At 35.6% G+C, this 14,779-nt stretch overlaps 1 protein-coding gene across 1 annotated transcript; it reads right to left on the bottom strand.

Annotated features, from left to right (window-relative positions):
• Positions 1 to 323: 323 nt before the first annotated feature.
• Positions 324 to 13,991, bottom strand: LOC133796348 (homeobox protein HAT3.1). The gene is made up of 9 exons (XM_062233827.1): positions 13,730 to 13,991; positions 10,979 to 12,693; positions 9,934 to 10,099; positions 9,655 to 9,778; positions 9,462 to 9,574; positions 8,831 to 9,361; positions 2,205 to 2,636; positions 1,278 to 1,367; positions 324 to 1,183 (listed from the first exon to the last, which is right to left on the bottom strand). The coding sequence occupies exons 2-9, from the start codon at positions 12,373 to 12,375 to the stop codon at positions 800 to 802; spliced, it is 3,237 nt and encodes a 1,078-aa protein (XP_062089811.1). The 5' UTR covers positions 12,376 to 12,693; positions 13,730 to 13,991; the 3' UTR covers positions 324 to 799.
• Positions 13,992 to 14,779: the final 788 nt, after the last annotated feature.

Raw genomic sequence — 14,779 nt, 5'->3', positions numbered from 1 at the left:
TATGGTTTTTTTTTTAATTTCTTCATCTAATTTAATAATCTATGTGGGCACTTATGAGTGAGTTGGACAAGTTTTAATGGGCCATGTAGGAGGATATGGGGGAGATAACGGGGCAGGGGGATGAACGTAAACAGTAAATATGGTAACAAAAGATGAGTTTTGGAGGTTTAGCTATCGGAAATAACAAAGTGGGAGTTAAGTGCATAAGAAGGTAAAGATATGGGAATTCTGCCGCTAATTACTCTAAATAAAATTAAACAAACATACATTGTACATTGCTATACATTTATGAAAAAACATATTCTAACCATAAACAAATAATATAATAAAAACACAAAAATAATAATAATAATTAATGAACGTTTACAATATATCAAATACATAAACTGTAAATTGAAGAAGATAATAAAAATGAGGACAAAAGTGAGACATTTTGCTAACTTACCAAACAGATTTAGTATAATTTCTCTTGGTTGTACGGTTTGTCTATCTCAATGCTCAAAGGTCAAATGCGCTCGCCGTTTGCAATAAGAGCATAATGATTAAATATGCTTAAAGAACAATGATTTTGGTACTGATGAAGAGCTAAATAGCCTACATTTACATAAACTCTAAGTACACTCCAGTGCCAGCGGCATCTATACGCACTTTTTCTTTAAAGGAGCAGCTGCAAACAACTGGGGACACCTTAAAATTACAAGGGAGAACAATGGCATATATAGTGGTATTCGTTTTGTACCGTACTTCCTGCAATTTATAGCCCAGAAGATCTCTTTCCAAGGATCAACATTTATATTTGTCAAGGAGCAGATTTGCGACGGCTCCTTGTTCTAGTACCACTTGTTTTGTTAGCATCCACTAGAACAGGAGTGGTTGGTTTCTCGATTTTTGGCCTACCCCTTTTTCTTCCAGAGGTCTGGGCTGCAGAGGTATGACAACTGCTTTCGTTGGTGTGCAATTTGGCTTTGTCATCATCTTGCTTCCTAGTGCAGGTTTTTGGCAATGCATCAACTATCCCAGGCAGTTCCCCATTTGAAGCTTCAATGTTTTGTTTGGATTCAAGTAGCTGCTTGTCTGTTTGAGGCGATGGAACGCTTCTCTCTGAAGCACTCCCACTTATGCCTGCTTCTTTACATGTTGAATGTCGTACACTCCATCGCATGTTTTCAAACCATTTGCTAACCTGAAAATGTTAACATGAAAGAAACTACAAAATTATATTGTTTATTATGAATTAAAAGAACATTAAATCATTTTTCCTGTAATCAAAGTATGACCTGTCGAGAATCGAGTCCTAGTTCTTCAGCCAAACTTTGTTTCATAGCTCGGTCTGGATACTGATTTTCCTTGAAGGATGTATACAGCCTCTGCAAGAAGAAATTCTGAATCAACAATAAAGATACATTTCCCTTTCTGAATTACAGAAAAAGGATGCAATAGAGTACAATAAAAGAGAGAGAGAGTTAATTGTTCATTCTCTTTAAGGAGGAATGCGTGCTAGATAAAGAAGCTGTCAAAAGTGACTTCCAGTAAAGCCATTGGCAATTTAAGCCATGCAAAGATAGTGCAGAGGGACTGAATAAACCCACCCACATTTCAAACTTTTAGCTTGTAGTGTTTTGAATAGCAATACAAATGCAAAAAAGAGAAACAAAGTTCACTCTCTCCATAGAAGTTGCTTCCTTTCTCTTGTTCCTGCCAACAGCTTATCTGAAAGAAGGTCAATTCATACCAGTAATTTCTAAAACTAGTTTCTTAAAGAGCAGTGGTTGGAACTTAAGAAGTTACAGGAAGGAATGGGCATACATTGGCTAAGTTGTCAAGAGGAAACCTGTGAGTCATGACTACATAATACTCAAAGAGGACTAGGGATTGGACTCCACCTTTATCAGTGGTTGAAAGGGAGAGGACTTAGAAAGCGCTATGTTCTATGGCAGTATTAGAAGGCCAATAACATTAACAGGCTTGGATTGGCAGAATAAACATATTGTTGATTCTGAGAAATGGTCTATTGTGACAGAAATAAAAAAAGAACTAAGAGATAATAAGCATTTAACCATTTGCAAATGACAAAGGAAGAAGCGATAAAAGCCCAAATAAGAGAGTCCATGGACACTTGAAACTCGCCTAAAAATATTTCTATTAACATAATCTCTAGATTTACCAAGTATAGAAGCAAAAAAATAATAACTATTACATTTTACCTGAGTGACAGCATCTCCAAGTCTCTTGTATGATGTTGATTTTACTCTACTACCAGTGGAAGCAGATTTTGGAGAGCCTACAAGCGATTTACTAGGAGAATCATTTGCATCTTTAACCATAGATTTTTGGCGTGGTCTTCGCCTACTTATATGTTCACGGTTTTCAAGGTTATGATTTATGGGCTCCTTAGTTGCTTCGCTCTTCTCAGTTGAAGCATTTCCATTTGGCAACCGTGGAGCAACTTGTCCAGTAGCTTTCTTCTTCCTTTTTCTAGTTGTAGAGCTATTATTCAACTCTTCATCATCCCTTGAGTCACTTGATAACATTGGAGCAACTTGCTCTGTAGTTTTTTTCTTCCGTTTCCTTGTTGCAGCACTACTACTCCAATCTTCATCATCACTTGACTCAGAAGGAACATTTCCATAGGCCTCCTTTACAAATAAGTGCAAATAAAAAAAATAAGACTAACAAAATAGGGTAAGAAACACTGAAACACCAGACTGACAAGCAAAATGACAAATGTGACACAAAAATGCTTAACATGTAGTCATATTCCAAGATTCACATTATATTATATTAATTCTAAAGATCCCACTTTTTTAATTTCATAGTGCTATGTAAAGTGAAACGTGAGTTTCATGTTTCAATAGGGTGACTTAAAATTCACCATAAATAGATTGAATAACATGTACTGATTTACTGTTGACAAATGGCATGTGACATTCTGAGGTGTTCAAAACATGGGATGAGAGGTGGTATCGTTAACACTATTCATGTATATTTCTTTTTATATTGGTTCTCTTGCTGAACCCTACAATCTCTTTAGGAGCAAGAAACTCTAATACATTGCGAGTAAGACTCGAGAGGAATCATACTCCACCCCTCACAAGAGCAAACTATGGACTTGACCACTAGACCTACTCCTCATAGGTCCATTATGTAATTTCGTTAACAAGATAACTTCCTACCCTAGTTTCGGGCAGAAGAGCAAGTGAACTGTACTTGATTCGATCACCCATAAATTTATTAATAATCGTTACTGCAACAGACTCTTCCTATGGTTAGTTCCACATTTTGGGGACCATACTTCTTCCAATTTTATGAGAACAAGGCATTAAACAATAGTCACAATCCTCCAAAGTCTAAATCATCCATCAATTCATCAACTAGAATATCGTTATCATGTATGTAACATTTTAATTCACTTCAATTGAACTAGACATGGTCAGCAACTGGGCACGTTTAGCATGAGAAAGCCATGCAATCAGTAATCTACTTCTACCCATTTTATTTTGAAAAGAAAGCAATACTCAACAATTAGGATCCTTTAAATTATACCATTTCCTTTGATAGCCTATTGTTGAAAAAGGGAAAAAAAATCAGTAATATTATATTACTGGTTATAATATCTATAGGAAAAAAATCAGTAATATTATATTACTGATTATAATATCATTGTAGATATTTTGTACATTTACTCGGTATCTTCATTTAGGAAACCAAATAGTTTGATTCCTTTTTTATTTTTATATTATTTTTCTGATTCTTAGGTTTAGCGTTGACCTAGAATATTTGATAGATAATAGCAGATTTGTACAGATTTGTTTATAGCTTGTACCAGCCTTAAAGGCTCTTTTTCTTTATCAATAATATACAAAAAAAAAAGATTACCCTAATTCACATGGTATCCGAGCCACCCTAAAACAGACACTATACTTCAATTTCCTTCCAGCAGTCCAGCCATGTCAGAAGAATCATCTGAAACTACTGTCGTTCCCCCAAACCCACCTACCACAAACCCACCTGACACAAAGAACACCACTCACCAATCCAATACTGATTCCCACTATCCGCCTGAATGGGGATAATTTTTTACGTTGGTCGCAGTCTGTTCGAATGTACATCAAGGGAGGGGAAAGATTGGGTACCTGACAGGTGAAACGAAGAAACCAGCACCTGGGGATCCGACTTATTCGACCTGGGACACAGAAAACTCGATGGTGATGACTTGGCTTGTGAATTCAATGGATGAGGATATTAGTTTGAACTACATGTGCTACTCCACGGCTATGGATCTTCGGGACAATGTAAATGAGATGTACTCTGACTTAAGGAATCAATCCCAAGCGAATGAATTGACTTTGAAGCTTGGTGAAATTCGACAAAGGGACAATTCTGTTACTAGGTATTTTAATTCCTTGAAACGTCTTTGGCAAGACTTGGATCTGTTTAATGACTATGAATGGAAATCTACTGATGATGCTGCACACAACAAGAAAATTGTGGAGGCATATCATATCTATAAATTTCTTGCAGGACTTAATGTTGAATTTGATCAGGTTCGAGGTCGGATTATTGGTAGGACTCCTCTCAATTGGCGAGGTGTTTGCTGAGGTTCGAAGGGAAGAGAGTCGTCATCATGTAATGCTTGGAAAAAAGCCTATGGGAAATATTGAAAATTCTGCCCTTGCTGGGGTTGACGCCACAGCCCATAAATCTGCTGGTTATCCACCGAAAACTGAGGAGAAACCACGAGTATGGTGTGATTTTTGCAACAAACCACGCCATACATGTGAAACCTGTTGGAAATTCATGGCAAACCACCAAATTGGAAAAACAGTAGATCTGGTGATCGAAACAACCACTCCATTCCCATTGCAAATGAAGCTGGGACAAGTCCTTTCAACAAGGAGCAGATGGATCACCTTCTGAAGCTGTTGAAATCTAATTCCTCATCTGGTATTCCTAGTGTTTCTCTAGCACAAACAAGTAGTATTCCCAATGTTTTTTCTAGCCATTTACATTATACTCCATGGATCATTGATTCTGGAGCTTCTGATCACATGACTAGTTCATCCAATTTATTTCATACTTATTCACCATGTTTAGGTTCTAATAAAATTAAAATCGCCGATGGTAGTTTTTCACCTATTGCAGGAAAAGGTTTAATAAAGTTAACTCAAAATAAAGATCTTAAATCTGTACTTCATGTCCCTAAATTAGCCTGCAATCTTCTTTCTGTTAGTTCGTTAACAAAAGATTCTAATTGTTTTGTCATTATCTATGATTCCTACTGTGAATTTCAGGAACGGAACTCTGGGTAGATGATTGGCAGTGCTAAGTTGATTGATGGACTCTACTATTTTGATGACAACAACTCTAATAATAAACAAACTCAAGACCTTAGTAGTGTTAGCTCTATTTCTGCTTCTGAACAAATAATGCTTTGGCACTTAAGACTTGGACATCCTAGTTTTCTTTATCTTAAACATTTGTTTCCTACTTTATTTTAAAGGTTTGCATATTTCATCTTTATATTGTGAAAGTTGTTTGGCTAAAAGTCATCGCAATTCTTATCGTCCACAACCATAAACTCCTTCAAAACCATTTTACTTAATTCATAGTGATGTTTGGAGACTATCTAGAGTTGCTACTTTATCTAGGACAAAATAGTTTGACCTATATTGATGATCATACTCGTTTATGTTGGGTTTACTTGATGACTGAAAAATCTGGTGTTGAAAAATTGTTCAAAGATTTTTACATGATGATTGAAACTCAATTTCAAACAAAAATTAGCATCTTTCGCACTGATAATGGCACAGAATATTTTAATAATTTTTTGAGTGACTTTCTGAAAGAAAAAAGAATTCTACATCAATCTACTTGTGTTAACACCCCTCAACAAAACAGAATTGCTTAAAGAAAAAACAGCATTTACTTGATGTAGCACGTGCTTTAATGTTTTCTATGCATGTCCCCAAGTATCTTTGGGGAGAATCCATTTTAACAGGTACTTATTTAATTCATAGGTTGCCTATACGTGTTCTAAAATATAGCACACCAATAGAATGTTTTCAAAAAGAATTTCATTCATCACGAATGTATTCAAATTTGCCTTTGAAATTTTTTGGTTGCATTGTCTTTGTGCATATCCATAATAATAATCAGTCCAAACTTGATCCATCTGCTCCTTGTTGAAAGGGCTACTAAATGTGTTTTTATAGGGTATGCTTCTAATAAACAGGGATACAAATGCCATAATCCCCAAACAAGAAAAATTTATGTCAGTATGGATGTTACATTCTATGAAAATCAACCCTATTTTCAAAAAAATTCTCTTCAAGGGGAGAATAAAATGGAAGAGGAAGATCATTTTTGGCATTTATCGTCTAATCCTTTGCCTAATTTGATTATTTCTAATCAAGGTCTAGAACAAAGTGTTGCAATTAACAAAGATAATGTGAAAAATTCTAGAACTATAGTGCCAAGTATTATTGTATCTGAAACAGTGGGAGAAACACTACAAACTAATCCTGAACTTAGGGTTTATACTCGGAGAAGGACTCATCATCAAAGTCAGCCTACTCCTCTTAGCACTGACCAATCTCAACCTTTGGGAACTAGACCTCCAAATATCGCAGGTAACTCTAATCCTTCATGTTCTATTTCTGTGCCACATTCTACCCAAGAGACATCTGACCTTGACATTCTTATAGCCATTAGGAAGGGTACTCGCACATGCACCAAATATCCCTTAGCTAATTATCTCTCATATACAAAACTCTCATCCAACCATAAAGCATTTACTTCAAAAATCTCAAACTTGTTTGACCCGAGAAACATTTAGGAAGCTCTTGATTATCCAAATTGGAAACTAGCAGTGATGGAAGAGATGAATGCTCTTAGGAGAAGTGGTACTTGGGAGGTTGTTAATTTACCAAATGGAAAAAAAAACAGTAGGGTGCAAGGTTGATGGCAATATAGAAAGGTACAAGGCAAGATTAGTGGCTAAGGGGTTCACTCAAACACATGGGATTGACTACTAAGAAACTTTTTCCCCAATAGCCAAGGTAAACTCCATAAGAATCTTGTTATCTCTAGCTGTAAATTTTAATTGGCAGCTACACCAATTAGATGTAAAAAAATGTCTTTCTTAATGGAGATCTAGAAGAAGTATTTATGAATCTACCACTCGACTTTGAGGAAAAAATGGGTTAAAACACAGTTTGAAGATTAAAGAAATCTTTATATGGCCTTAAACAATCTCCTAGAGCTTGGTTTGAGAGATTTGGAAAAACTGTAAGGAGTTGTGGTTACACTCAGAGTCAAGTTGATCATACCATGTTCTACAAACATGGGAAAGAAAGCAAGGTACCAATTTTGATTGTCTATGTTGATGACATAATTTTGACTGCAGATGACTGAAGAATTACAAAAACTGAAAACAAAACTGGCTGCTGAGTTTGAGATCAAAGATTTGGGTATACTCAAATACATTCTTGGAATGGAGTTTGCTAGGTCCAAAGAAGGTATTTTGGTGATTCAACGTAAATATGTTATTGATATGCTTAATGAGACAGGAATGACAGGATGTAAACCAGTTGATTCACCTATTGAACCCAACTTGAAACTTCAGCCTTCTAAAGAGAAGTCATAAATAAAGAGCAGTACCAAAGGCTAGTTTGAAAATTGATCTACTTGTCACATACTCGATCGGATATAGCATTTGCCGTGAGCATGGCAAGTCAATTCATGCACTTTCCTGGACAAGTACACTTTGATGTCGTTTATAGAATTCTCGAATATCTAAAAGGATCAGCTGGAAAAGGCATGGCCATTTACAAGTAGAAGCCTATACAAATGCAGATTGGGCTGGGAGTTCAGTTGATAAATGTTCAACATCAGGTTACGGTACCTTTGTTGGAGGAAATCTTGTCACTTAGCATAGTAAAAAACAAAATGTAGTAGCAAGAAGTAGTGCAGAGGCTGCTTTCAGATCAGTTGCACTTGGAGTATGTGAAGTTTTGTGGATTAAAAGACTTATGGAGGAGTTGAAAGTCTCATCCATTGCCTATGAAAGTGTATTGTGACAATAAAATTGTCATTTCTATTGCTCACCACATGGAAGTGGACAAACATTTCATTAAGGAGAAACTTGAATCTGGTCTTATATGCATGCCTTACATTCCTACAACAGAACAAATAGCTGACATACCTACAAAGGGACTTCCTACAAGACAGTTTGACGAATTGATAGGTAAGCTGGCCATGAAGGATATTTTCAAACCAGCTTGAGGGGAGTGTTGAAAAAGGGGAAAAATCAGTAATGATTATAATATCTTTGTAGATATTTTGTACATTTACTTGGTATCTTCCTTTAGGGAAACCAAATAGTTTTTTTCTTTTTTATTTTGATTTTATTTTCCTGATTCTTAGGTTTAGTGTTGACCTAGAATATTTGATAGTTAATGGCAGATTTGTACATATTTGTTTATAGCTTGTACCAGCCTATTTAAAGGCTATTTTTCTCTATCAATAATATACAAAAAAAAAATCACCCTAATTCACACCTATCATTAACCATATATGTAATCAATTTTCATTTCACTCCAATTCTACTTTATAAGATAGAAGGTTTGTCAGAAAGTTGAACAGAAGCACATTCACAAGGAAAGAGTACTTGGATTTGAGGATTGTAAGCTAAACCTAAAATAACACTTATGATAGCAATATCATATGTAAGACATCTAAATAATAGAATATATCTACATACATAAGAGTCGTGTTTTAACCATCCCAATGCAATATAAGGAGTCAGCAAGCAGAGTGAAACAATACTCACATCATGAAGCCTTTTGTAGTCCAACCTCGAGACATGTCTTTTTTCTGAGATAAGCGAGGAACCATCTTCGCCAGGACCTGAATTTAAAATATCTAACAGCTCACCCTTTAAAGATGACTTATTTCCACCACATTTAAAACCTTGCTTATTAGACTTTCCTAAAAGCCTTTTAGCATTATTATCATCAACTGTGGCAGCAAGATCCTCAGAGTCAGAGGTAAAATCAGAACTTGAACTTTCCTGTTTAACATTTTCATCAATGTCCAAAGCATTGGGGTCATAGTCATTGTCATCTGAATCATCAGAAGAGAGCCTCAAAGACATCTCATTATTAGGTGGAGCCTCAAGTTCATCACAAGCAGAAGCATACTCAGATTCATCAGAACTTGAATCATCTGTGTCAATCTTCTCTTCGATTTCCTGACCATCAGGGTCATAATCATCATCCTCAGAATCATCAGAAGGCAATTCAGGATTGTGATCCAGATTATTTCCTTCTCTTACCGCTGCAGCAGCCTCTGGAAAAACCTTCTGCAGATGAAGTAGAAAAATGTGAAGAAAACATTAAAAAAATGAAAAAGCACTAAATTAATAAAAGAAGAGACTGGAGAATGGAGCTTTTCTGATCGACCTCCCAGTTGTCACCGACAGAAAGATTAGTTTCATGAGAGTCATTGAGCAAATCAACGCAATCAACTTTGCAGTCACATCCAGGGCATAGCCAACCCTCATTATCAGGGGGGACTGCAAAAGACAACATAGATCAAACAAAAAAACAATAAATTTTAATTAATAGAAACTCAAGTATATGGTTTGGGTATTACTGTCTTCATTCAACAATGGAGGTTCCAAACAGAATTGGTGGAACCCACGGTCACAAGCACCATCACATAGTATTATATCATTATCAGCAGACAAGTCTTTGGACCCACATTTTGCACAGAATATCTGCCCAATGTATTGCAAAAGACTTGAGTATTCTTCATTAGAAACAGAACAAAGAAGTATGTCTTCTCATCTCAAGCCAAATAAAAGGAAAACGAAAAAATGATTCAGCAAAGAGAAATTAGAATTTTAATGGCTTATAGTAAAAGATCTCCTACATCCTCACTGTCAATCTGCCCTTCAGAATCGAATAAACCTTTTGGAAACCTTCCTTCCGCACACAGTGAATCAAGCTGTTGAAATAGATCTCTTATTTTCAATTTACGACGAAATATTTCAGATGTAGCCCGCTGAAGCTCTTTCTCTGGTTTTAGCTTTTCTAGGCTGAAAAGTCAAACAAATCACGACTTAAACAAAGTCAAATAAACATTCTGGTGAAAAGGAGGAAACCAAAATACAATAAAGCCAAAGAGAAACAGAACAACGTTTTCTTATATAATTATATATATATATACATATACACATTGAGGGGATTTGAACCCCCACCGCTCACTCACACTCACCCACCCAACCACTTGACCTATCCTCATAAGGCATTACATAAACATTCTTAGAACTCCTTTAAAAACGACATATCAAATCGCTGACAATAAATGCAAGGCAGGGAAGAGATAGACAGCAAAATCGGTGAGACCCCACCTTTCACCAGCTTCTGAAGAATTTAAAATAAATTTCATCTTTAAGGATTCATAAAACTACAAGTGATGTAGAACCATGAGAAATAAGAACAGGAAATAATGTGTCAGAAAAAAAAATCAAGAGAAGAGAACAACAACAGTATTAGAGAGGAAATTGAACACTTTATAATTTAATATCAAGTCTGAAAAATAAGCAGGCCTATTAATAGATAGGCAAATAACAAGTTCTAAATCAACTAGAAAACTAATTATTGGAATTGTTTAAACATACTAAAACTCTAATTGCTCAAAATAAGATAACTTAATAGTAACCTTTTTGAAATAAAAATTAAACATAATATCTAACTATCCTTGGGGTCTATCTTTATTCCGCATCAATAAGTTAAACATGTTTTGCCTTCCTTTGTAGTAATTATCATATGGCATGCAAGAAAATGAAGACAAATACAATCTTTTATAAGAATATAGCACAAATCAAATATCAAAACCATTCAAGATACAGTAAACCAAATGCACAATAAATTCCCAACTTTGATAAAGCAGCTAAGCAGTTGAAAATAAGCACCTGTTTCCTTTCCATCCTTCACTAGAATAAGCATCGATTAGATTTTGCTCATACTGTATTCGATTGAGAAAATATCTCAGACGTTTCCTGATTCTCGAAAACTCATCAGCTATAACTTTCTTTGCACCTCTCTTTTTTCTCTCCTTTTTCTTCTCCACCCCATTACCAGCATTAGCATTGCCCAAAATATTACTTGGTTCAAGAGATTTAGGTTTCTCTTGGGTCCTTGATCGTAGAAGCCGGTCGCTACCAACCAAAGATCTTAACATATATTTTTTCTGTCTTGATTTTGAAGTTCGCTTAACTTTCCGTCCTGATTTGCTGGAGTTCTTCCTTAAACTTTTAGAGGAGGTTTCAAACTGCTCAAGAGTAGACTTTTCGACCACATCTTCAGAAGATTGTTCTTGTTGTTTACTAATAATAGGGTTCCCGCTTACATCTCCAAGTGGTGGTTCCAAATGTTCAGCAGCAATAGGATCTGATGCTGCATTGCTAGTTTTAACAGGAGACGTATGTAGATGCTCGGAACCAAGATTGTCTTCACTTTTCAGTTTCTCACCAAGTGCACATCCACAATCATAGTTCTTGGTCTGCCCCAACATACTTTGTTGAGGGCATGATTTTTTATCTGTCTGACAATTTTTTATCACACCTTCAGACACTACCAGCTTCCCATCACAAATCATGGTCCTATTTTCAGAAATAGATTCATGCTGTTCAGCCACAACAAAGGTAATGGTGTTATTTTCTCCTGTTTCCTTGTGTAAGAGGTTAGATCCCACGTGAAGATTTTGCTTAGATGGTTCAGTACATTGGCTTCCAGCACCACATTCATTTTTCAATTCTGATGTCTCTTGTTGAGGGCAAGAAGTTTTTTCAGTCTGGCAACTCATGCTCACATCTTCTTGAAGCAGGTCCATATTTTTAATAAGTGGATCATTGGTAGCATTTCCAGAAAATGATTCCAAGTGCTTACCAAGAATAGAGCTGTCTGGTGCTTCATTTCCTACATACTTGGTGTTAGGTTGATGCTTTTGTCCATGCGGCTTGCCACGTACATCTCTGGAATCCCTTTGAGATAAGTCTCTGCGGCCAGGTTGATGTCCTAATGGCTCAATACAGACATCACGACCAAAATCACCAGCCTTTTCTGATGTTGTCAGTTGTGGGAACGAATGTTGTTCTGATAGTTGAGGAAGAGAATCATTGGCCACATTTTCGGAAAGTGGTTGCAATTGTTCACTAAGGATGCTGGACACTGATGTGCCAAGTTCCCGTTGAGCATTTTCTATAATATTACATTCAATATGATTTATTTGTTCTAAAGGTTCAATATCATTCACCTGTTCTAACATACTTTCTTTAGAATGCACACCTTCTGCGGTTACACTACTCATTTGTGTTGTAGATTCTTCTATATGTGCAGTAATAAAAGGCTAAACAGTAAGCAGTATAGGTACTACTCCAATAATGTTCGAAATCTATCAAAATAGATTAATCCCAACAAAGGGCAGTAATGTTATTACCAAATTTGTGTAGGTAAAAGCTCGCAAAAATCAACTCAGTCCTTCTATTTAAACGTATTTGACCACAACAAATCTTCAAGAGCATGAATGAATAACTGGCCAATAAATTTCTCCCAAAAATGATGCTCCAAAGATCAAAAAGCCATTATAACTACTTAAGAAGCTGTGACATTATGTGCATCCATAAACCTGCAAGACAAAAAGATTATACACCTAACTTAAGAGCGTGTAAATTCCCAAACAACACCACGCCGAAAATTAACTAAAGTCGGATATAATGGAAACAAAGATAGAGATACAGAAGAGGAACAAGAAGACATAGAATAAAAACTAATCCAAATATGCGGAAACTACTTCTATGAATTAAACAAAAAAGAAGTATCTCTGTATTTAACGGTAAATGCAGAACAACAATTACCAATTTTTTAAGTACGTTAGGATTGCAATGGAAATGAAGTAAATAATGAGAATTTAATCAAGCATAATGCAAGTTATTTCTAAACTAAGAGACAGCCTTACAAGAAAGCACCATCTTAGTAATTCAATACATACATATATACAATGCACTCGAAACTGTACATATAATAGCCCAAATGAGATCATGGCAGGCAAATAAATTTCTATAACGCAAGATATTAAGAAAAAATTCATAAATGCCAACACCATCTCTATGCAAAAGTTTTGTTTAAAAAAACAAAACACCCACACACACACATTCAGAGAATTACTTCTAGGTAGTACATAAAGAAACAACCACCACCCAATCCAATTATGAAAAAGGTTTTAAAAAGAAAAACTCAAAAGATGAACTCAGTAACAATATCACATTCTTCAAGCGTTTTATGTCGCAGATTCACAGTAACAGAGCCCAATTCTAGCTCTGGAACATGTCATAAAAGGGTAGGAACAAAAAAATATTTTACAAAATACATAAATAACAGAAAAAGAACTCAAGACTTTGAACACCAAGAACCTTCTTCAAGTTCCAACCCTCAGTTTCATCAGCAAAATGAAAATTAAATGTGGGACCTAGAAGCTGAACTAAAAATAGAACTGTTAAAAATTATCAAGAACACTAAACAAAAGAACGAAAGAATAACACAAGACTCGAACAAAATTCCTCCATTGTTACACTTTCCCATGAACCAAACAAAGTCTTGGAAGAAAAAGAAGTTTATATGTAGGTGAAAAAGAAGAAAATATATGTAAATTTGGAAAAAGTTACCTGAGAAAGCTGGTGAATCTTAGTAGTTTCGGCGAGTATGGAGGAGAAAGGGGGGAAGCAGGAATGGATCTCAGTGGTGTGGATGTGGGTGTGGGTGTGTACGAGCGAGGTATGTGTGAATGAGAGTCCCGATAGTTCTGACCGCCGAGAGAAAAGAGCGGTTCTTCTGAGTTAGCTAAGTTCCTCCAAATCTGGGCCGCCGTTGCTACTCTCAACTAATATAGGGCTTTTCTTGTCTCTCCTCTCCTATTTTTAAGATTGCGCCATTAGCGTACGGCCGTCACACCACATTACATTATGCATTTGTTTTGGGTTGGGCCATTATGTGTACTTTTGCCTCAAATTATAGGAATGTTTTAGATAAGTATTATTTTGGGTAATTTGTGGCAAAAATATCATTTTTTAATTGTTGCACTTAAATTTTAAATTCTTTTTCTACAATAATAATACTAAATCTTTTCTAATATTTATACTTAAAGAACCAAATTAATTTTTTACAGCAAAAAAATTAATTTGGTACCTAAGTAAAACTACTATGAAAGATTTGATATTTTTGTCGCAAATATCCCTATTATTTTTATTAGATGTATACATGTTTTTAATAAATACTAAGTGCAAGCAACGTGGCAATGCACTTTTGTTTAATTTTATTTAAAAAATTTACTAATTATTCTTATTAATTTTTTATGAATGTCATATAAATTTTAAAATAAAAGAATGACATGAACATATTAAAAGAAAAATTAAACCAAAATATTGTTAATGGTTTTTTTTTTTAAATAATAATAATACAATAACCTTTTGTAGTTGTTAAAAATTCGACATGCGCCTGAGGCGGGCTCCTAGTCACCAATACCTTACAAGGTTAAAAAGTGAGACTTTTGCCTCCTGCAATTGTGGCTACTTTGTCACAAGGTCCCTCGAAAGACTCGCGTCTCACACCAAGGGAGACGCCTCGCAAGGAGAGGCTTCTCACCCCAAGGGAGAGTCACACCTCACTAGGTCTGTGCCTCGCACCAAGGAAGGCACCTCATCTAGGAAAGCACCTCG

The sequence above is a fragment of the Humulus lupulus genome, chromosome 1, assembly GCF_963169125.1.
Source record: "Humulus lupulus chromosome 1, drHumLupu1.1, whole genome shotgun sequence".
In the NCBI taxonomy this organism is placed as follows: Eukaryota; Viridiplantae; Streptophyta; class Magnoliopsida; order Rosales; family Cannabaceae; genus Humulus; species Humulus lupulus.
This window is presented reverse-complemented; position numbering and strand designations above follow the sequence as displayed.